A 24,343-nucleotide genomic window follows, 5' to 3' on the forward strand; every position below is an offset into this window, starting at 1 on the left:
AAGGGTAGATAAAATTTGGATGAAAAAAGTTAGTTTTTCTGTTCCGAAGTTATGATAGGATCTCATCCTTATGCCATTTCTACTCATGTTATTGAGTAGCAGAAAGAACACCGAGGGTGATTCCTTGGGGTTTTTGTGCTACTGGTCACTTTGTCCTCAAGCTGTTGCCAGAGGACAGGCGGGTGGCTTCCTTTGACTTTGTTCAAATTCACTAAGGACACAGATTTCCAAATACTCTTTATGTCTGACGTCTCTCTGTAAGGCCAGTGTCACTGTCCTTGCTGGACTATTGTGTGCTGAATTACATGTTACTTCTTGTATGTCTTTGAAGATGACTTGGGCAGTGATAGTTGTGGCTGGGTGCACACATGGCCATGAAGGTAAGTAATCCGTTCTGCAGTCTATGCCCGGAGAACCTCTGCTGGGTATTTGTTGAGCAATTTATAATGCAAAAACACAATCCTAAAGCTAGTATGAAAGCCACTACACTTTGTGGAAGATCCAACGCCTATTTTGTTTTTTAACTTTTTCGTTTAACCTTGAAATCTCTTACGTAATAACTAAATTGAGGATTACTGTAATGTGGGAATGTACCAAGATACATCCAGAAATCCTCCAGAGATAACCTGTGGGGTTTGGCAGGCAACATAATGTGAATTTTATTTTAAAATATTTTTACCTCTGTAAAAACTAGAATAAAAGCAATGGGTGCTCAAATATGTCATATGCCAATACTACAGTTTGGCAGATGCTAACTTTAGCTGGTGTTACTGGGTAAACTTTCTTTTTCATCCTGGTAAACTGTTTTTTCAGCTTTTTAAGGTAGAACCGGGGATGAGGTTTCTCTTGCCGTCTCTGTTTTATTAAAGAATATCCTAAGACGGCAAAAGCAGTTGTTTAAAAACCTATTGAAACTTGGGGGCATCTAGCTGGCTCAGTCGGTAGCGTGTGCGACTCTTGATCTTGGTGTCTCCACATTGGGTGTGGAGATTACTTTAAAAAAACAAAACAAAACTATTGAAACTTAAACTCTCAGTCCTAAAATTAGGACTTTCTCAATACCATGCGAACAAAACAAAATCAGATGCCAGGGGCTGATGTAAGATGGTAATTGTCATCTAAACCTAATATCAAGTTTCTGTTCCTTAAGCCATCCTTATTGCTCCCTGATATTGTCAGTCACTGTTTTTTGTTTGTTTGTTTGGTTTTTTAAGATTCTATTTATTTATTCATGAGAGACACAGGCAGAGGGAGAAGCAGGCTCCCCACTGGGAGCCTGATGCGGGACTCGATCCCAGGATCGCGTTGTCAGTCACTGTTATAAAACAGAACTTATAATACGAATGTACACTTCCAAAATGTCCTTTGTCTGTTTTACATACTGAGATTTTATTTAAAAGAAAAAAAAGTCACCTAAAAATACTAGAAAATGACATTTGAGTGAAGCAAGTCTGTCGTCAGGAACAAGACACCAACGCCTGTTAATGTCCCAAAGAAATAATTATGTGCGTTGGTCATAATTTTTGACTACTGTGTTTGTCTCTGCAGAGTTCAGCACATCTTGGGGAATCTTGTTATGCAGCTCGTTTTGGGTATTCCCTTGGAAATGGTCCACAAAGGTCTCCGAGTAGGGCTGGTGTACCTGGCAGGAGTGATCGCAGGTTAGTGTCCTCAGGATCAACACAGAATCGATGCCTCTGCACTCTGAGGAGGCAATGCACAAAGCAAAAGTAATCTACGTTTTAAAAAAATATTTTATTTATTTGTTCATGAGAGACACAGAGAGAGGCAGAGACACAGGCAGAGGGAGAAGCAGGCTCCCTACAGGGATCCCGATGCGGGACTTGATCCCGGGACCCTGGGATCAAGACCTGAGCTGAAGGCAGACACTCAACCGCTGAGCCACCCAGGTGCCCTCAAAATCCAGGTTTTGAATTAGATCCGCTGAGCCACCCAGGTTTCCCAGTAATCAACATTTAAGTCAAGATTTACTGCACTCCTAATATGGGCTGGGGAACCTGATGAGCATTAGAAATTAATTAGGGGCAGCTGGCTGGCTCTGTCAGAAAAGCATGTGACTCTTGATCTCGGGGTCATGAGTTTGAGCCCCATGTCAAGTATAGAGATTTCTTAAATAAAGCTTAAACAAAAAAGAAGTTAGAAGGGTGCCTGGATGGCTCAGTTGGAAGAGCATGCTACTCTTTATTTTAGGATGGCGAGTTTGAGCCCCACATTGGGTGTGGAGATTACTAAACGAAAAATAAACAAAAAAAAAGTTAAAAATATCTGAGAGAAGATAAGCAGATGGGGAGAGGTCATGGTGCCTGTCCTCAGATATCTCAGAGTCGGACTGGGTTTTGCACAATTGGGAGTTGTGTGTAGTCTGGTGTCCAGGTGCACAGATTGGGTAGAGACTTAATAGCTAGATCACGAAGGCCGATGTCTCAGACTGGTGATCTTGGGAAGTAACACGAATTTGTGTTTAAGAAAACACAAATTTGCGTTTAAGAAAGACAGTTTGAAGAGAATGCAGAGAAGAGCTAGAGGGTCCCCGAAAGCTCAAGAGAGACTAGCAGCATGCCAGTGATCTCTGAAGTTGGGTGTGCCTTAAGATGATCCACTTTGGTCAGAGCAGAAAAATCTTAGAATTCCCATCTACCCTTTTAGGGATCCCTGGGTGGCGCAGCGGTTTGGCGCCTGCCTTTGGCCCAGGGCGCGATCCTGGAGACCCGGGATCAGATCCCACGTCGGGCTCCCGGTGCATGGAGCCTGCTTCTCCCTCTGCCTGTGTCTCTGCCTCTCTCTCTCTCTCTCTCTGTGACTATCATGAATAAATAAATAAAATCTTTAAAAAAAAAAAAAAAAAAAAGAATTCCCATCTACCCTTTTATTGGAGACTTTTATTTTTTTATTTATTTTTAATTTTTTTTATTTTTATTTTTTATTTATTTATTTTTTAATTAAAATTTTTTACATTGCAGTTGTATGAAATCAATACGTAGTGGTCCCATGTGTCCTTTAACCAGTTACCCCCAATGGTAACAGCTTGCAAAATGACAGTACACGGTATCACAACCAGGATATCCACCTGGATACTGTCAAGGTGCAAAACAAGGATCCCTCACGTTGTATTTTTACAGTCACACCCGCTTCTTCTTCCCCCCACACCCTCCTTCACCTTGACAACCACTAATCTGTTCTCTATTTCTATAATTTTCTCACTTCAAGAATGTCATATAAATGGAATAACACAGCATATCACTTTTGGGATTGGCGGTCTTCGCACGGCATAATTCTTTGGAGATCAGTGTAGGTTGTTGCATGTATCAACACTTCTTCATTTTTATCGCTGAGTAGTATTCCAATGGCTAGACCACTGTTTGTTTAACTCTTTTTGTTTGTTTGTTTGTTTTTTTGTTTAACTCTTGACTCATTGGAGACTCTCTGGGTTGTTTCCAGTTTGGGGCTATCACAAATAAAGCCGTTATAGTGTGTACAGGTTTTTGTGAACAAAAGTACAGAGTTTTGTGAACATACATTTTCATTTCTCTGGGATAAATGTCCACGAGCACAGTTCTTTGGTTGTATAGTAGTTGCATATTTCGTTTTTTAAGAATCAGACAAAAGGTTTTCCAGAATGGCTGTTCCATTTTACATTCCCTCCAATATTGTATAAGTGATTCCATTTTCCACATCCTCACCACCATTTTTTTTTTCCTCACCACCATTTGTGTTGTCACCATTATTTCAGCTGTGCTCATAAGTGTGCAGTGATATCTCATCATGGCCTTAACCTGCTTTACTCAAATGGCTAATGATTCTGAACACCTTTTTTTTTTCCTAAGACTTATTTATTTATTCATGATAGACAGAGAGAGAGAGAGAGAGAGAGAGAGAGGCAGAGACACAGGCAGAGGGAGAAGCAGGCTCCATGCTGGGAGCCCGATGCGGGATTCTTTTTTTTTTTTTTTTAATTTTTTATTTATTTATGATAGTCACAGAGAGAGAGAGAGAGGCAGAGACATAGGCAGAGGGAGAAGCAGGCTCCATGCACTGGGAGCCCGATGTGGGATTCAATCCTGGGTCTCCAGGATCATGCCCTGGGTCAAAGGCAGACGCCAAACCACTGCGCCACCCAGGGATCCCCCGATGCGGGATTCGATCCCAGGACCCCAGGATCGCACCCTGGGCCAAAGGCAGATGCTCAACCACGGAGCCACCCAGGGATCCCCATGAACACCTTTTGATGTGCATAACCTCTTTTGTGAAATACCTGCTCATGTCTTTTGCTTACTTCCTAATTAGATTTTTTCATTAAGTTTTTATAAACCATTAATTTTTGAGAGTTCTTTTCGTTCTTCTTTTCTTTTCTAGTCATTTATCGAATATGTAGTTGACAGGTATATTTTTCTCAGTGTGTAGTTGTCTTTGTGTCGCTTTAATCGAGTCTTTCACAGAGCAAAAGTTTTTAATTTCGATGAAGTCTGATTTATTAATTTTTCCATTATAAATCGTGCTCTTGGTCATGTCTCAACTCTTCACTGCACTCCGGGTCTTAAAGATTTTTTCTGATGTTATCTTCTAAAGTTATAGTTTTATGCTTTATGTTGAAATATGATCTATTTTCAGTTGGCTCATTTTTGTGTAAGGTATGAGGTTTAGACTGAGGTTCTTTTTGGGGTTTTTTTGGATATCCAATGATTTTGCAACAATCTATTAGAAATTCTATCTCCTTCATTGAAAAAAAATTTTTTTTGCACCTTTGTCAAAAATCACTTGGCTTATTTGTAGGGCACTATTTCTGGGTTCTCCTGTTTGTTTTGTTGACCGATGTGTTACCCCTCCACCAATACCATGTAGTCAATACCACTGTAGCTATACAATAAAAGTCTTGAAATCAGTTAGAGAGATTCAGTTAGAGAGTTAGAGATTTTGCTCATTTTAAAGACTAAGCATTTTTCTTTTACAAAAAGATGAGTGTCTAATTTGCTGACTTTTCCCCCTGTGGTAAACACAAGGCTTTCAGTAGGATGCTACCTAACAGATGTTGAAAAAGCAAATGCAAAATATGTTTCTTTGGCGACATAAGCCTTTTTCATACAAGGAGAAAGAACATTACTGCTCTTCCAAAAACACTAATGCTCTGAAAGGGCATTTTAAAAACTAATAATTGGAAATCGTTCTCTTGTTCTTTGATTTTGCTGCTGGGAATGATGCAATGAGTCTTAGAAATTCACACTTAAAATGTGGGGAGACAATTTCCTTTTTTTTTTTTGGAAACAATTTCTTAATCGGTTTTAAGATTTCTCAGTTAAGAGTTTTAGTGGGTTCAGGGATCCCTGAGTGGCGCAGCGGTTTGGCGCCTGCCTTTGGCCCAGGGCGCGATCCTGGAGACCCGGGATCGAATCCCACATCGGGCTCCCTGCATGGAGCCTGCTTCTCCCTCTGCCTGTGTCTCTGCCTCTCTTCCTCTCTCTGTGACTATTATAAATAAATAAAAATTAAAAAAAAAAGAGTTTTAGTGGGTTTTAAACATATTTTATAATACTTTCTGATTAAGAACAAGTGACTGATGCTAAGAAAGGTGGGGATTAACAGTTAAATTACAACACATTTTTTTTTTCATAATTGAAGCACAGTCAATGATATAATTCTCCCATTGGAAACTACATGTCCTTTTTATTTTTATTTTTATTTTTATTTTTATTTTTATTTTTTTTACATGTCGTTTTTAAGTTGTACATTTTGGCTATGATAGTAAGAGAAAATTTCTATAGAAAATAACCAAATTTAGAAGTATATATTTATAATTTCAGGGTTATGATTTTCAATGAGGGTTTTTAAAAAGCAATGAAGCTTATTTTATAAATCTGCTCATTGAAAACATTTTTTTAAATTAAAGACTATTTTTTTTAGAGGAGTTTTAGGTTTACAGGAAAATGAAGAGGAAGGCACAGAGATTTCCCATAAACTCCCTGCTCCCCCCATATAATATGTCCCCCCCCCCCCCCGCCCCGAACAGATGGGCCTTTGTTAGAATTGATGAATCCTCCACTGGCACATCATAATCACCCAATAGAGAAGTTCACTCTTGGCATTGTATCTCCTGCAGTTTGGGACAAATGCGTGATGACATGTATCCATCATTAGAGTAGCATGCGGAGTATTTTCACTGTCCTAAAATCCCTCTATTCATCCCTACAGCACCCCCCCCGCACCCCTTCCCCCAGCAACCATTGATCCTTTTACCATCTCTGTAATTTGGCCTTTTCCATTATGTCATATAGTTGGAATCATACATCATGTAGCCTCTTCAGATTGGCTTCTTTCACTTAGTAACATGCATTTAAATGTCTCCCTTGTCTTTTCATGGTTTGATAAACATTTTTTGTACCAGGGGTGCCTGGGTGCTCAGTCAGTTATACGGCTAACTCTTGATTTCCACTCAGGTCATGATCTCATTTCACGGTTGTGAGATCTGGCCCCAGGTTAGGTTCCACACTTAGCAGCGAGTCTGCTTGAGGATTCTCTCTCTCCCTGCTCACTCTCTCTTTCTCTAAATCTTTAAGAAAAAACATTTTTTGTACCATTAATAAAGTAAAAATGATTTAAAAATATTGTGTAATCAATGTTTCATCCTTTGAAAATTCTATTTTTATACTTAAAAAAATATTAGTATATGAAAGAAAACCAGTAAATGTACCTGCCATCAAAAACCCTACATTAGTACAGTGGTACTTCTATACGCAACCTACAAATAAGTTCATATGCCTATATTGCAGTGGGTGGTTGTATCGGTTTCCTGGGGCTCTTATAACAAAGAACCACAAATTGGGTGGTTGGTTTAAACAATAGCACTGTACTATCTCACAGTTCTGGAGGCTGCAAGTCTGAAGTCAAAGTGTCAATAGGGCCATGCTCCCTCCTCTGCTCCTGTTGTCTGGGAGAGTCTGGGGTGGCCATCAGTCCTTGGCATTCCCTGGCTTGTAGCTGCAGCCTCTCGAGCTCTGCCTCCATCATCGTGTGGAGTTCGGCTCTCATATGTCCCCTTCTCCTCTAAAAAGGACACAGTCATATTGGTTAGAGCCCCACTATACTCCACTGTGACCTCATCTTAATGAATCATATCTGCAACAACCCTATTCCCACATAATATCACATTCTGCAGTGCTAGGGGGTTAGAACGTCAATATGTCTTTTTGGGGGGACACAATCCAAACTTTTGCAGTGCTCAGATTTTTTTTTTAACTGATGAAAACCTTACTGGCCTCCTGGGGCGGTGGGGCCAGAGAACAGGAAGCACTCCTGAGACATGTTAAAGGGATAGAATTGGCAATGCTCAGTGACATAGCTCCCCATTCTGCTTGCCTTCTACTTTTGTAGAACCTGTTCTTCTGCCTTCTACCTTCGTTCCTGCACACACCTGTATTTCCTGCCCTTGAAAGCCTTTGCACTGATGAGGCCCTTCCTGGCTCTGGCATTTGCACGGGGGTTTCCCCCGCAGCTTGATTTCAACCTATGGAATCAGCCCTGCCCCAGTTTCAGAGGAGAGAGGGGAGGGAATGTGATTAACCTGTTCACATCCCCTGCTAATTTTTGCAATAGCTTCTTGGCAGGTGTCTCTTTGCTATTCCAGTCCTCACACTGTTGCCTGGGTCACCTTCCTCAAGCACAGATTAGATCATATTATAATATCCTTCCTAGAACATTGACAATGCCCAGAAGAAAGTCAAAACATCCAAGATTGCTCATTACCCTCCACTGCGTGGCCCCATTGCCTTTCTTTTCTTTCCTTACCTTGGAAGAATAATCTTTACTAATGTTCAAAAAAGAAAATTATACATAAGAGGTTAAGGGGATCTTGATGTAAAATGTTTTTTAATAACTTGGGACGCCTGGGTGGCTCAGTGGTTGAACATCTGCCTTCAGCTCAGGGAGTGATCCTGGATCATTAATCCATTCCGGGATCAAATCCTGCATCGGGCTCCCCACAGGGAACCTGCTTCTCCCTCTGCCTATGTCTCTGCTTCTCTCTCTGTGTCTCTCATGAATAAATAAATAAAATCTTTTAAAAAATAACTTTTTTGAGGTCTTATTGACAGACACAAATCTGTATATATTTAATGTATGTGCCTTGATGGGCTTGGAGATAAGTATACACCTGTGAAATTGTCCCTATGTCATAAACATATCCATCACCTCTAAAAGTTTCTGCTTGCCTGCTGTCTTCTTGCTTTGCTTTTTTTCCAGATTCCTTAATACATCAAATAACTTTAGTGTCCCCATCCTTGCTCCTGGCAAAGCAGGAGCTTCGGATTAACAGCATTAGTATCACTCGTCATAAAGGCATAATAGTGCCCCCCCACCAGACCTACTTATCAGAATCTGCATTTGAATGAACCCAGAAGTGATTTGCATGCACATTAAAGACTGAAGAGTGCTGGTGTGCAATCCCACCCGGGCTCCCCAAGGTTGACTGATCATCATAGTCACCTGGAAAGTTTGTCATAGCTACAGCTATCCAGAGCCTATCCAGATCTACTGGATCAGAATCTCAGAGGATATGGCCCTGGCATCTGGTTTTGTTTTCTTTTCTGTTTGGTGAGGTAATATTGACATATAATAGGCTGCACGTATTTAAAATGTATAATATGAGAATTTTGCTATGTGTATACAATCATGAAACTATCACCACCGTCAAGGCAATAAACATATCCATCGCTCCCCAAAAAAGTATCTTTGTGACTCTTGAAAATTGCTCTCTACTGTCCCTCCCTGTCTTTTCCCTGCCAACTACTGATCATTATAGATTAATATGTATTTTCTAGAATTTTATAGAAGTGCAATCATAGAGTATGTACTCTATCTTTGGTTCTGTCGGTCAGCATAATTATTTTGAGATTTATTCATGCTCTATGTCTATCAATGGTTGATTCTTTTTTATTGCAAGTGGTATTTGATTGCAGGGGCATACCACAAATTGTCTATTCTCTTGTTGATGGACATTTGAGTTGTTTGCAGTTTGGGGTTATTGCAAATGAAGCTTCTATGAACACTTGAGTGTAAGTACTTGTGTAATCAAATGTTTTCAGCTTTCTCGGGTCAATACCTAGGAATGGAATGGCCAGATCCTATCAGAGGGTACGTTTAACTTTTTAAGAAACTGCCAACTGCTTTCCTGAGATATAAGCTATATAATATACAACTCAACTCATTTAAGTATTTAATTCAATTTTTTTTGTTTTTTGTTTTTTTTTTTGTTTTTTACTTAATTCACAGATTATATACTCATCATCACAACTGAATTTTATGTTTTTGTTCCCCCAAAGAAACCCTGGACCCCTCCCCACTCCTCACCCCATTCTCCCTTTTCCAGCCTTAGGCAACCACTACTACTACTGTCTTTTTAGATTTGCCCATTTTGGACATTTCATACAAATGGAATCATATAATATATGATCTTTTGTGATTGGCATTTTTCACTTAGCATAATGTTTCTATTCTTCATTGATGTTGTAGCATATATCAGTGCTTAACTCCTTTTTATTTTTTAGACTATAGTCCATTGTGTATAGTCCATACATGTTTTCTCTACACATTCATCAATTGATGGATATTTGGGTTATTTTCACTTTTTGGATATTATGAATAACACTACTATGAATATCTGTGTAGAACTTTTTGTATTGATCTCTTGGATTTATATCTATAAATGGGATTGTTAGGTTATATAGAAGAAAGTACAGCTTACCCTTAGGGGGTTCTGAGCCCCCTCACACAGTTGAAAATTTGCATGTAATGTTTGACTCTCCCAAAATTTAATAGCCTACTGTTGACCCAAAACCTTACTGATAACATAGTCAATTATCATATATTTTGTATATATTATTATGTACTGTGTTCTTATAATAAAATAAACTAGGGGAAACAGTTAAGAAAACCATAAGGGGGTGCCTGGCTGGCTCAGTCAGAAGAAAGAGCCTATAGGGCAGCCCCGGTGGCCCAGCAGTTTAGTGCCTCCTTTAGCCAGGGGTGTGATCCTGGAGACCAGGGATCGAGTCCCACGTTGGGCACCCTGTATGGAGCCTGCTTCTCCCTCTGCCTATGTCTCTGCCTCTCTCTCTCTCTCTCTCTCTCTCTGTCTGTCATGAATAAATAAATAAAATCTTAAAAAAAAAAAAAGAAGAAAGAGCATGTAGTCACATGATCTTGAGGTCATGAGTTTGAGCCCCATGTTGGGTATGGAGATTACTAAAGGCAAAAAACAACAACAAAACTTAAAGAAAATCATAGGGAAGATAAAATACATTTACAATACTGTGCTGTATTTATTGGGAAAAAATCTGCATAAGGATGGACCTGAGCAATTCAAACCTGTGTTGTTCAAGGGTCATCTGTAGTACCATTTTACACCTTCACCAGAAGTTCCAGCTCTTCCACAATTCTCAACACTTGCTAACATCAGTTTTTTTAATTTTTATTTATTTATTTATTTATTTATTTATTTATTTATTTATGATAGTCACAGAGAGAGAGAGAGAGAGAGAGAGAGGCAGAGACACAGGCAGAGGGAGAAGCAGGCTCCATGCACCGGGAGCCCAACGTGGGATTCGATCCCGGGTCTCCAGGATCGCGCCCTGGGCCAAAGGCAGGCGCTAAACCGCTGCGCCACCCAGGGATCCCTTAATTTTAGTCAGTCTATTGGGTGTATGAAGGTATCTCACTGGGATGGATGGATTTATTATTTTTTTATATTTAAAAAAAATATTTTGGGAGCATCCAGGTGGCTCAGTTGGTTAAGTACCAACTCTTTATCTCAGTTCAGGTCTTGATCTCAGGGTTATGAGTTCAAGCCCTGCATTGGGCTCTATGCTGGGTGTGGGGCCTACTTGAAAAATTAATAATTAAAAAAATAAAAGACATTTTATTTTTGAGTAATCTCTCTACCCAATTCCGGGCTTGAACTCACAACCCTGAGATCCAAAGTCAAATGCTCCACTGACTGAGTCAGCCATGTGTCCCTCTCACTGGGTTTTAATTTGCATTTCCTAACAATTAATGATGGTGAATATATTTTCATGTGCTCATTTGCTATCCACATATCTTCTTTTGGGGTAAGGTATCTGTTAAATCTTTGCCCATTTAAAATTGGATTATATTCTTTATTATATATAATAATGTATATTCTGATTATAAGTCCCTTATCAGATATATGACTTGCAAATATTTTCTCCTAGTCTGTTGCTTGTCTTTTCATGTTCTTAATATTATCTTTTGAAGAATAGGAGTTTTAAAGTTTTGGTGTATAACTTATCACTCTGTAAATTTTAGGAATTGTGCTTTCAGAGTCAACTCTTGCACATTTGTGTGTATGTGTATGTGGGGGTCAGATTTATCTCCATATTTTATATTTTTGATGTACTGTAAAGTACTATTTAAAAATTTTCTATTTCCAATTCTTCACTGCTATGACATGGAAATAAAGTTGATTTCTTTGATCTATCCTCCAATTTAATTCACTTATTATTTCTAGTAAACAGTATCTTCCCTAGGAATTTAAGTAATTAGGCAAAATCTTGTGGGTTTGTTCATGTTCTCACCATTTCCAATGCCCTCCATTCCTTTGTATAATTTCATATTTTCATTTGATATTTTTTCCTTCTGCCTGAGGATTTCCTTTAACATTTTTTTAAATTAAATATTTATTTATTTGGAAGAGTGTGTGAGCAAGTGGGGGGAGGGGCAGAAGGAGAGAGAATCTTGAAGCAGACTCCCTGCTGATCACAGAGCCCAAAGTGGGGCTCAATCCCAGGACCCTGACATCATGACCTGAGCCAAAAACAAGAGTTGGCCACTTAACTGATTGAGCCACCCAGGTGCCCCTCCTTTAACATTTCTTGTATGAGTCTGCTGTTTATCTATTCTTTCAGCCTTTGTATGTCTGAAAAAAGAATCCTTATTTTGCCTTCCTTTTTGAAATATATTGTTATTAGGCACAGAATTCTAGCTTGACTGTATTTTTTTGTTCAATGGCTTAAAGACGGTGTGCTCTACTGTTTATTCATTTGCATCATTTCCAATGAGAAATCAGCTACCATCCCTATCTTTGTTCCTTAGTAGGAAACATGTCTTTTTACTCCGGTTGCTTTTAAGATTTTCACTGCTTTTGAACAATTTGATTTTGTTGTGACTTGGTATAGTTTTATCCATGTTTCCAGTGCTTGGGGTTTGTTGAAATTCTTGGATTGGTGGATTTATAGTTTTCATAAAACTTTGGAAAAAAATTGGCCATAATTTCTTCAATTATTTTTTCTGTACCTGACTTCTCTCCTCTTCTTTGGGGACTCCAATTATGTATGTATTAGGTTGCTTGAAATCGACTCACAGCTCTTTGATGCTGTATTTATTAAAAAAAAAAATCTTCTCTATGTGTTTCATGTTGGATACTTTTAGTACTATGTCTTCATGTTCACTATCTTTTCATCAGTACTGTCTAATGTGTCATTAAATGCTACTGATGTATTTTTTCATCTTAGACATTGTAGTTTTTGTCTTTAGAAATTTTTTTTTTTTGTCTTTAGAAATTTGAGTGTTTTGTATCTTGTATGTCTCACTTAATTTTTGAACATACAGTATTACAGTCATAGTAATTATTTATTCCCATTATCGGCTAAAACTTACACTTGTGTTAGTTTGGGAACGTTTTAATTGATTGCTTTTTCTTTTTCTTATGGGTCATATTTTCCTGTTTCTTTGCATATCTGACCATTTTTGTTTGGATGCTAGACATTTAATCTTTGGATGGTGGATATTATTGTATTCCTATAATTATTCCTTAAATTTGTTCTGGAACACAGTTACTTGGAAGTAGTTTGAAACTTTTTGGTAAGATTTGCTAGATGAAACTGTGTTTTTGAGTCATGTTTAGTGTGATTATTACCCATTACTAGTGTAGGATCCTTCTGTGTACTTTACCCAATGCCCCATGAATTATGAAGTTTTCTAGTTTGGAAAGTTACTTAGCCTCTCTGGTGCTGTGTGAGCAAAGCTATTCGTTCTTTCCTTTACTCCTTTCTTTTTCTTTTTTTTTTTTTTTTGGAAGATTTTATTTATTTATTCATTCATGAGACACAGAAAGAGAGAGGCAGAGACAGGCAGAGGGAGAAACAGGCTCCATGCAGGGAGCCTGATGTGGGACTTGATCCTGGAACTCCAGGATCACACCCTGAGCTAAAGGCAGACACCAACCACTGAGCCACTTAGACATTCTCCCTTTACTCCTTTCTAGTGGTTCTTTCCCTGGCTCAGGTAATTTCCTCACGTGCTCCCCTCTGGGGTTCCCTCTGTGGTGCTCCTTCCTCTCTGGTGCACTGTCTTGCAAACTCCAGTTGCCTGGGACTATCTGGACTTCAAACTCTATCTCATCAACTTAAAGTTTACTGAGATCTACCTGGGTTTCCCCTTCATGTGTTGTAGCCTGTAATCTCTCTCAAGGCAGTAAAGCTGGGCAATCAGACAACTCACCTCATATATTTCTTATATGTCAGGATTCACTGTCCTTTGCTATCTGGTGTCCAGTATTTTGGAGACCACTGTTTCACATAGTTTGTCCAGTGCTTTTGGCTGTTCCAAGCGGGAGAGATAATCTTATCCTTATTACTCCATCGTGGCCAGAAGTGGACATTTGTATCTGTTTTAAAAATAAATTACTCATATGATTAAGATGCAACCACCCCAGCCCTAGTCTGAAGGTTGATATTTGAGGACCATTGCCCTAAGCCTATTGGACTACTCCTAATTTTTAGTCACCCATATACTTTTGTTTCTATGTTTTTGCTTTTCCAGTTCCCTAAGTCCTGAATACTTTCTCCTTATCTTTTATTTTATTTTATTTATTTTTGTTTTTATTTTTTTACTTTCTCCTTATCTTAAAAATATTTTAGAGTTTAATCAAAATGCTACATCCTCTTTCTCAGAGCAGCAAGGCTTCCACCTCTCTGCTGAAAAAGAAATCATTCCTTCCTAAGTGCTTCCATAGTAAATTCACTACTTTTAAGAAATCATAGTAGTTATTTTATTCTGCATCTTATAATTGTTTACTCATCTGTAAGATTCCTAAGGCCACTTTGTCTTTCTTGCACAAAGCAGGTATTACATTGTATCCTAAGGAATGAAGGCGAGCCTTAAGAGCAAAAAACTAAGTAGTAGAACAAAGTAGTAGAACAAAGTAAGAGAGCAACTTAGAGTTTGACTTTAGGTGATTTGAAAGTCTTCTTTTGGCTCAGGAAATCTAAGATCCGGTTGGCAAATAGGTTTTCTGTTGTTTGGCGAATCTGATTAATACTATGTTGAAAAGGGTTCTAAGGCTACATCTTGACTCCATGAGAAAGCCAGCCATCAGATAATGAAATGCTGGAATGTCTCAGGTATTTGGATAGTTTTGACTAAATGCTTGCAATATTTTGAAACAATAGCTAACAAGTACATAATGCGTGTCAGGCAGCGATGCACATATCAATTCATTTACTTCCCCTGACAATGCATTCAGGTAATTTCTATTAATATTCTCTTTATGTAGGGAAACTGGGGCACAGAAAGATTAAGAGACTTGCTCAAGTCACACAGGTGGTAATTTCAGCACTAGAGTTTGTGCTTTTGTCCCTGTTACACTGCCCTCATGCTGAACATTTATTATTTCAGAAAAATTAAGGTAGTTAGCTCACATAGCTATACCTTTATAGGATGGAAGAGACAAACAAAATTACTTTGTTGCTTGTTAATATGATAATGGTCCAAACTTCCCAACTTCCACCTCGTATTAGAAAGATTTATCTTTCATGATTCTTACAATTATGTGTCATCCTTTGTTTTTTATTTCTTTAGGGTCCCTTGCCAGCTCCATTTTTGACCCGCTCAGATATCTTGTGGGTGCTTCAGGAGGAGTCTATGCTCTGATGGGAGGCTATTTTATGAATGTTCTGGTGGTAAGAACTTTGGGAATGGAATCTTTGGATTTTTTTGTTCTTTTAAAGAGTAACTAGTATTTGGTTCAGGGAATCTTCATCATATTTACTGAGCACTCATCTTCCTTCTGGGCACCAGAATTTTCCTTTTATATTTTAATCTCTTTTTTTTTTTTTCTGATCTCAAAGTTATGAATACTAAAAAAAAAAATTAAGTTGAAAAATAGTCAAAATCTCAAATATTGTATCTGTTAACAGTTCACTGTACATCCTTTTAAACCTTTTTCTATATGTATTCAAAATCCTGCCAAAATTAAGGCTACAAAAATGGACCCACCCTTAAAGATACCATTCTACATCTTAACATAGTTACCTTGATCCCATCTACCCATATCAGTACACAGAAATCACTTCAATCTCTTCAAGTGCTCCACAGCGCACTAGCTAGGCTGCATCCTGATTTAATCCTTCAATGAAAAGAAATTGGGGTGACTCCACCTATTCACACTTGTAGGTAATGCTGTAAGGATGTTCTCTTACATTTATCTTTTTGCATTTGTGTGTGTGTGTGTGTGTGTGTGTCTGTGTTTTGGTAGGATAAATTCCTAGATATGGATTTACTGGGTGAAGGGTTTAAATTTTCATAGATTAATGCCAAATTTCCCACCAAAGCTGGCATACCATGATATAGTATGTAAGAATGCCAACCACTTTCTAAAACAGCCTATAGTGTAATACCTAACTAGTTCTTAAATCCTTTAACCATGTAGGTATGTATACTTTATAAAAATACTCTAGGAGGAAAATAGGAAGCAATTATAAAACTATTCCAAAAATAGAAGTTATTTAGAAAAATGTTTTTCAAAATTTGGATTGCAACCCATTAGTGGTTGAGCAGTTTAAGAATTGTGACCAAAAATTAATCAAAAAGAGGGGCACCTGGCTGGCTCAGTGGGTACAGCACATGACTCTTAATCTTGAGGTCATGAAGTCAAGCCCCATGTTGGGCATTGAGCCTTAAAGTAATAAAAAAATTAAGAAAATTAAAAAGAAAAAATTACAAAAATTTCAACATATATCACACATAATACTGGCTCTGTATGTACTGGATTGTTATGTAAATTGTTTCTGTAGGCTTTGATCATGGCAGTTTAAAAATAATTGATTTAGAATAAACTTGGGTATTTCAGTGTCTACTCTTTGGGAAGAGAGTCAATAAATTGAAGGGGAAAGGAGAAGTAACTCAATAAATTAAAGTGGAGAAGTCTCTCTGATTCAATAGTTATTTTTTAGATTTTTTTAAAAGATTTTATTTATTTATTCAGAGACACAGAGATTGAGATGCAGAGACACAGGCAGAGAGAGAAGCAAGCCCCATGCCGGGAGCTTGACGTGGGACTCAATCCCAGGTCTCCAGGATCATACCCTGGGCCAAAGGCGGCGCTAAACCACTGAGCCACCAGGGCTGCCCATCAGTAGTTCTTTTTTTTTAAAACATAATTTATTTTTTTTTGGGGGGGGGCATGAGTGGGGTGAGGGGCAGGGGGAGTGGGAGAAGCAGGCTCCCCACTGGGCAGGGTGCCCAATGGGAGCCTTGATCCTGGAACCCCAAGATCACAATCTGAGCAGAAGGCAGATGCTTAACCAACTGAGCCACCCAGGTGCCCTGACTCAGTTGTTTTTTAGTAACACAGAAGGGTACTGTAAACTGGACTGAGATTTTTTTTTTTAAGTTTATGTATTTATTTTGAAAAGAGAGGGGGAGAATAGGCAGAGAGGCAGAGGGAGAGAGAATCTCAAGCCGACTCCCCTTGGCTGAGCACAGAGCCCCACACAGAACTTGATCTCATGGCCCTGAGATCATACATGACCTGAGATGAAATCAAGAGTCAGATACCCAAGTGACTGAGCCACTCAGGTGCCCCTGGACTGAGATTTTTCAACTAAAATCAAACTTGATCTTTTTAACCAATATTTTAAATTCTTTTAAATTATCGAAAAGAATTAAGGTAATACTCAAATTTTAACTAACTCCATTGGGAAAGAGGATAAAGTATTGAATGAATATTAACCAATAAAACCTTAAAAATATTTCATCAGTTAGTTTGACAGCATCTATCTATCTATCTATCTATCTATCTATCTATCTATCATATCTCTGACATGTGAAGTATTGATTTCATATTACTTATATTTATATTTTTTTCCTGCTAATGTAATTATGTCTATTTCATATCATGGAGTTAAATATTCATTTTGTTCTCCAAAGTGCACCAGCATTGTACTTCCCAAATACATTTGAAAACTGGCTGCAACAGCATTGCTTTATTTTGTAAATATTTGACACTCAAACTTCAAATGAAAAAGCAGATGGAGAGAGAGTACAGTTGAAGTTTCATTGGCCAATAGATAGCTTATATTATTTTTATTTATCTCTTTACAAGAATTTTCGAGAAATGATTCCTGCCTTTGGAATTGTCAGACTACTGATCATCATCCTTATAAGTAAGTTTGTCTTGTGAACACTTCGCACCTATAGTGTTATTGGTTTGACCTCCAGAGGGCCTCACTTTTCCTAAACACTAGCATGGAGTGACAAAGAACTGTGGCTCCATAGCCCTAAGCAGAAAGGTCCATGGAGGAGTTTTCACAGATGCCCATGGGTGGTTTTTAGAGGTGCCTCAGTAATGAGTTTTTGCTTTTTGTTTCTTTCTGGAGTGGGGGAAGTCAAGAGAGCAGAGCTTTAGGTACTCTGTCTACTTTAGCCACAACAGTTTCATTTATGTTTCTTTTTCTTTTTTCATTTATGTTTTATATATTGGATTTTTCTCATTCATACATTGGACCCTGTATATGATTTTGTCTGAAATGGGAAAGCTTGAAAACCACTGACATAATCTGTTTTCTTCCTCAATTTATACATTGTCAGATTAAAAAAAAAAAAAAAAACAGAACAAAACACTGATCTAGGATCTGAGCACAGAGTGGGTGGCTTAGGGTTGAAGACAGAGGCAGAGGGTCCAGGAACAAGCAGAATGGCGAATGTGGCTTTTGAAATATCTAAGAATTATAGCAGAGAATTACATGCTGAGGGAATTTAGGAAGGGTGCTCAATCTGGAGAGGAGGTGGAATTTTAGCTGAGTCGGAATGTCAGGGCAGATTCTGGGTGGGGGCAGGCCACCCAGGGTAGAAGAAGGAGGAGCCAGGGCAGGGCTAGTAACTCGTGTTTCTGCACCTGCTCTGGCTGAAGCTGTAGCCGCACAGGGGAAGACAGACCCTGGGTCAGACCATAGGGTCACGCTTGAAGGCCAAGATGAAGGTGATGCTTGATAAAACTCGAGATTTGGGCTGTCCACATGAAAGGAAGAAATGAAAAAAAAAAAAAAAAGAAAAGAAAAGAAAAAGAAAGGAAGAAATGGTTCTGCTAATGGGTATCAAGAGTTCAATTATCCACATTGCTGGGAACAGGGCCAACTACCTCCGAGCAAAGACACTAAATCCAGCTTATGGGCACTTCAGCTGTAAACACAAGACTCATCCTGAGAGAAGATAAGTGACTTGTTTATAGGTCACATATACTCTATGTAATATTTTTTGTCCCTGAGAAATTGAAAATGGGAGGGAAAGTTGTGAGCACAGAAGGGAGAGCAAGTGTCTGGGCTTGGTGAGGAGAATCGCTGTGCAGCAGAGCTGCCACCTGGGCTGTTAAGCGTCACAACCAGGACCAAGGGACAAATCCTGTGACCAAAAAATGTTGCCACACACAAGTTACCCGGTTTTCAATCTGTTTCTTTTAGGTAATTATGAATGACTTTTAAAGGGAGCCTCAGACCCTTGATGGGGAAATGGTTTTAATACTCTTCAATGTTGGAGTAAAAACCCTTTCCTTATGCACAGGGAGGCTCCAAAAATAGTTTATGTAACATTATGTCATTCCTGAGGTAAGTAATAAAGTCACTTCATTTTACAAAGTAGCTAAGACCCCTTAGAGTTACCCTTCCCTTCTCCTTGGCACCGGCCACTTCTGAAAGTTCTTTGGCCTGGTTTACCTGCTACTGAAGATGAGGAAAGTTGCAACACACGTTAGAGTAACAAAATATGAGTATTTTAAAAATTTTAAACACATTTCCTTGGGAAAATGTATAGTTTTTAAAAAAGGGCAAAAAAAAAAAAAGGTAAATTATTATTAATTATGAAGGCCAGTTGGCCTTAAGTACCTTCCTTCATGAAGCCTTATTTTTGGATGTGTCTTCTAGTAAGGCAACTGGGCTTCCCTTTTGAAAAAGGAAATCCTGCATTTTCACCTTTCAAAAAAAAAAAATCCGTATAAAGGCAACTTCTCTTAAAATCAGTGTCAGATTTTTAGTGAGGACAATGAGTTGGTTTATTGGAACAGAAGCTTCTTTTCAGGTGGGAAGACATGTCCTAGTGTAGATATTGCAGTGGATGTAGAAGCAAGCTCCCCTGGGAAGCAGAAGGACCTGGGCAGAGATATGGAGGAAGGGCCTGAGCCGAGAGAAAGAAATTGGAGAAACTGACAGTTGAGGGTCACAAAAACTTTCTGAAAGGAGGCCTCCTCCTGTGGATGACAACGAGGCCAGAGTAACTGCTTCCAGTAAGTCAGCCCTGTCCCATGGGGTGGTTTTCTTAGACATTCCTAGTTCTGTCTCTGTGGTGTGCCTTTACACTGAATTAGGAGATTCACATGAGGATCGAAAATACAACACAGCCGAGTTTAATCCGGTGTGTTGTGTAATAGTCATTTACAGTTAAATTACTATTGAGTTCTTCCTCGACCTCCATTCCGGTCTAGTCACTTGAACATCATCAATACTGTCCTGAAAAGGGAAACGAGCCACAACACGGGGTCGTGATGCTATTTTCCCAAAGGCAAGGACTAGGCCTTTCCATCTGCGAGGACACGATGGCTCACTAAGTGGAGCACAGGGTGGGGTGGGGACAGTGGGTGTGGAATGTGACAGCGGCACGAGAGGTTTCCAAGTGCAGGGCACACGGAGGGTGGAGTTCTTCTAGGCCAAGAGACCCCCAGGATCTGGCTTCTTTGAAGGAGATCCAAGTTCTGGCTTTCACTGTCCCATTGGAGATGTGGACGCAGGTCATTCCTTGGTCCGTCTTCAGTGCTCCTGGTGGGGGAGAGAGGTGCCTCCACAGCCAGACTGCTTATGGTTCGGATCCTGCCCCCGCCTCTGAGCTGCGTGGCCTTGGATGAGTACTTACCCTGGGTATTTTGGTTTCCCTATGGATAAGATGCCACTGTCATTTCTCACTTGGACTGGTGCAGTATCAGTTGTCTCCTGCTCCGTCCTTGCTCCCTTCCAGTCCTCCCTGTAGGGCAGCGAGAACAATCTTGTGAAAACATGAGTTGAATCATATCACTCCTGTGCTCAGACACCTTTCTAGGTTTCCTGCCACTTGGAGTCAAAGCCCTTACAGTGGCCCATAAAGCCCCTACAGGATTTGTCCCCTGTTCCACGCCTATCATTTTATCCCTACTTATAGTCCAGAGTCACCTGGAGGTCTTGTTAAAACACAGACTTTGGAGCCTCATCTTCAGAGTTTTCTGGTTCAATAAGGCTGGGGTGGGCCTGAGAATTTTAATTTAATTTAATTTATTTTATTTTATTTTATTTTATTTTATTTATTTATTTTATTTTATTTTAATTTATTTGAGAATTTAAATTTCTACTAAGTTCCCAGGTGAATGTTATTGCTGCTCTTGGAGGGGCAGGGAATCACTCTGAAAATTAGCCAGCCAGCCAGCTCAGCTCCAGCACATCAGGCACAGTCCTGCCTCAGGGACTTTGCACTTGCTCTTCCCTCTGCCTGGAAGACTCTTACTTCAGATGTCAGCATGGCTTGCTCTCTGATCTCTGTCAAATGGCATAGTCTCAGTGAGACTGTCCCTGACTCTTCTACTAAACATCACACCCTACTCCCAGCTTTCCTAATCCTCCTTCCTCTCTTTGCATTTTGTCCATTTGATGGAGCACTTAGCGTCATTTGATGTAGTGTATGTTTTACTGGTGTGCCCCAACCTCTCCGCCCCAACTAGACCATCCGCTCTATGAGGCAGGGCTGTTTGGTCTGTTCCCTGCAGTATCTCCACCACCTAGAAGAGTGCCTGGTGTAAAGAAGATAACCAGTAGATACAGGTGGGATGAACGCATCTGTAAAATGGGATAATGATATACTTATTTCCTAGGGTCCTTGTGAGGATTAGGGAATTAATACCCATAAAGCTCTTACAGCAGCACCTGGCACAGAGTAAATCTCAATAAATGTTAGCTGCCACCATTATCAGAAGAGAACCCAAAACATCTGGTGCATTGTTGTGGCGCTCCTGGGGGCTTCATCAGGCTGTTTTTCTTTCTAGTTATGTCGGATATGGGATTTGCTCTCTACAGAAGGTTCTTTGTCCCTGCAGACGGGTCACCGGTGAGTTCAGTTTATTATGTTTTTCAATGAAAGCTTGTTTACCTATCCTATCCATAGCTAAAAAGGCCCAGCAAAAAGGGGCACCCATTTAGGGCAGCCAAACTTCCATTAGGAAGGCAAGCAAATTCCTGAGGAAATCAGACTTTTGGATTGTCCTTTTCACTTAACTCTCTCACAGCCCTGATCCCCACCAGCTCTATTTCTCTGCACCTGCCCTACTGGGAGCAAAACAGGGGAGAAGGGATTTCACTGTCCACAGGGTTATAAAAAGCTGATTGGAAAATAGCAATGAAAATTTGGGTCCAGATGACTTGGCAGTAAAAAAAACAAAAACAACAACAACAAAAAACCCCCATAAAAACATAAAAAAACACCTGGCAGAGATTTTCAGTTTTAAGTGGTCTTTGAATTGGATAGTTTGTTTGCATATCTGTGTGTATCCATCATCTGGTTTCTCATTCTGACATTCCATTTATGTGGGGTCAGACACGGCTCCTACTGAGATCCCTTGTGGTCATGCAACACATTCTCTTGACATATAGAACCATCCCAAACGTGATGTGACAGAGAATGAGAAACAGTGGCTCGGTCCTGTGCACTCAGAGAGCTGATGAAATGACATTTTTTGGCTCTGCACGTTCTCAGAACATCTCCTCTCTGTGCACATGGGAGTTTTATGTCTCTTTTGCCCCATTCTCCTTGTTCTGTGAGCTTTTGGGACTCTTGTTTGATGGCATTTGTGTTTTAGGAAGCAGGTGATGCAGCTCGAATATGAAAACAGCATTTTCTTCACTTATTTTCATTGCTCCTCTCTCCCTCCCCAGGTGTCTTTTGCAGCCCACATTGCAGGCGGATTCGCTGGAATGTCCATAGGTTACACTGTGTTTAGCTGCTTTGATAAGGCACTGCTGAAGGATCCACGATTTTGGATGGCAATTGCAGCTTATTTTGCTTGTGTCTTATTTGCCGTGTTCTTCAACATTTTCCTATCCCCGGCAAACTGACCTGCCTCTCATAGGAAGCAAGTAATGAAAAGAGCCATCTGGGAAAAGAACTGAAGTCTAGGAAGAGACAGAGAAGTCCTTGCAAATGCTGACAGTTTTATAAAGAGGTCAGAACACAACTGAAGTTCTCAGTTGCAAAGACTGTTTACAAAAGGGGTTAGGGTTTAGGGATGGGGATTCTGAAAGCAGGAGGAGGGAGAAGAGAGAGAGGGAGCAGGGGAGGGACGGTAAAAAGCAGGCATTGGCTCTTTCCAGACATGTGGTCTCTAAAAGAGACTTGCTCTCCTTGGATGATATATTATAGAGACTGTTTGATAGAACCCACATATATTGTACTGTGCTGATAATAAAAACTTTTCATACTTGTGTCAGACTATTGATAATCACCTTCAATCACTGTTGGGGTGGACATATCACTGTTTGAGGTGGTTTATATGTGGTTTCAGTGACCCAGAAAGGTGGCTATTACTCTGTATCTGGGGGGAGGACATGGAAACTCATTAAGAAAAATCAAGTACCTTGTCTAAGAGGGCGCAGGATTTAAAGGTTGGTAATGACTCAAAAGCCCATCCTCTCCTCCCCTACTGGTCTAATGATGCTCTTTCCCCCAAATCCTGCAAGTTGCGAGTATCATGGGAGTATAGGAACATTTCTGTGAGTGTGCCATAAGTGGTAGAAATATTTGTAAAAGAAGACTGAAAATTTTCTGGACTGCCAGTTTTAAATTCTAGAAGTGTGTCTAGGACCCCAAGGAACCTAGAAGTAGCTTTCTGGTGCATACGAGGCACCTGGACTCTGGATTCTCTCTCTCTTTTTTTTAAAAAAGATTTTATTTATTTATGAGAGACATAGAGAAAGGAAGAGAGAGAGGCAGAGACTCAAGCAGGCTCCATGCAGGGAGCCCGACGTGGGACTCGATCCCAGGACTCCAGGATCACTTCCCGGGCTGAAGGCGGTGCTAAACCTCTGAGCCACCCAGGGATCCCTGGATTCTCTTCCTTTACATGAGTGGCTCTCCTGGGAGTGGGTAGGATTTATTTACAAAAGGTAAAATGTCAGATCTGAAGGCTGAGAAGCCTGTCTCCTTTCTTATTATAGAACCCAGATTGTTGGCTATTTTTTTTTTTTTTAAGTTGGCTTCATGTTGGGACGCCTGGGTGGCTTAGTTGGTTAAGCATCTGACTCTTGATTTTGGCTCAGGTCATGATTTCAGGGTCATGGGATGGAGGCCCCCTCCCTCTCTCCCCCCTCATTGGGCTCTGAGCTCAGCCTGGAGCCTGCTTGGGATTCACTCTCTCTCTGTCCCTCTGCCCCTCCCTCCCACCCCCCTCCTCTGCTCAAAAAAAAAAAAAAAAAAAAAAAAAGTAGGCTCCATGGAGCCCAACACAGGGCTTGAACTCACAACCTTGAGATCAAGACCTGAGCTGAGACCACGAATTAGATGCTTAACCAACTAAGCCACCCAGGCACCTTGGGCAGTCTTTTCCAAAAATAGTAGTTTGGGGCCATGTGAACACAGGAAATACAATTTTTTCTTTCATCATTGGTGTGTTTTATTTATAAACACCTATCTAAACATGTTGATAAATAAATAAACAAACATGTTGCTGTATCCTGAAAGGAGCATACCTACTTACATAGATATATTGAGAAATGTATTATTTCAACATATTGAGAAAAATGGATCAGAGATTTGTTAAAAAAAATGTTTTTCAATTTGAGTATGAGAATATGCATGGGAGTTTTGTGTCTCTGTTGCCTCACCTCCTTGTTCTGCAGGCTTTGGGGCTATGTTTTTGGTTAAACAAAGATGTGAACAAGAAGTTAAAAGAGTCCTTCTTACCTTCCCACCCCGAACCTTCTCTTTTCCCTGGTGATGCCTGCTGTCGACAGCTGGGTGTGTTCTCACAGACCTTTTT

At 39.8% G+C, this 24,343-nt stretch overlaps 1 protein-coding gene and 1 long non-coding RNA gene across 13 annotated transcripts in view; one reads left to right on the forward strand and one right to left on the reverse strand.

The window, feature by feature from the left end:
• RHBDL2 (rhomboid like 2) overlaps positions 1-22,790 on the forward strand; it is a 49,108-nt gene extending 26,318 nt beyond the window's left edge. For 3 of the 4 annotated variants that reach the window (XM_077844677.1, XM_077844679.1, XM_077844678.1), the window contains exons 4-8: positions 1,549-1,661; positions 14,884-14,984; positions 17,408-17,468; positions 21,359-21,420; positions 22,245-22,790. In XM_077844677.1, the coding sequence (XP_077700803.1) occupies positions 1,549-1,661; positions 14,884-14,984; positions 17,408-17,468; positions 21,359-21,420; positions 22,245-22,424 (517 nt within the window). In that variant the 3' untranslated portion in view covers positions 22,425-22,790. The remainder of the gene's footprint in view (positions 1-1,548; positions 1,662-14,883; positions 14,985-17,407; positions 17,469-21,358; positions 21,421-22,244) is intronic. The other variant, XM_077844680.1, reaches the window with a different exon arrangement.
• LOC144281837 (uncharacterized) overlaps positions 1-24,343 on the reverse strand; it is a 54,427-nt gene that overhangs the window by 21,695 nt on the left and 8,389 nt on the right. For 2 of the 9 annotated variants that reach the window (XR_013350222.1, XR_013350217.1), the window contains exons 3-5: positions 20,203-20,310; positions 13,525-13,690; positions 6,018-7,056 (exon numbers count right to left, since the gene is read on the reverse strand). This is a non-coding gene — a long non-coding RNA (uncharacterized LOC144281837). Of the gene's footprint in view, positions 1-1,361; positions 1,705-6,017; positions 7,057-13,524; positions 13,691-16,912; positions 20,311-24,343 lie in introns of those variants that run through there. The other 7 variants (XR_013350221.1, XR_013350216.1, XR_013350220.1 and 4 more) reach the window with 6 other exon arrangements.

Source organism: Canis aureus, chromosome 13 (assembly GCF_053574225.1).
Source record: "Canis aureus isolate CA01 chromosome 13, VMU_Caureus_v.1.0, whole genome shotgun sequence".
NCBI classification, from domain to species: Eukaryota; Metazoa; Chordata; class Mammalia; order Carnivora; family Canidae; genus Canis; species Canis aureus.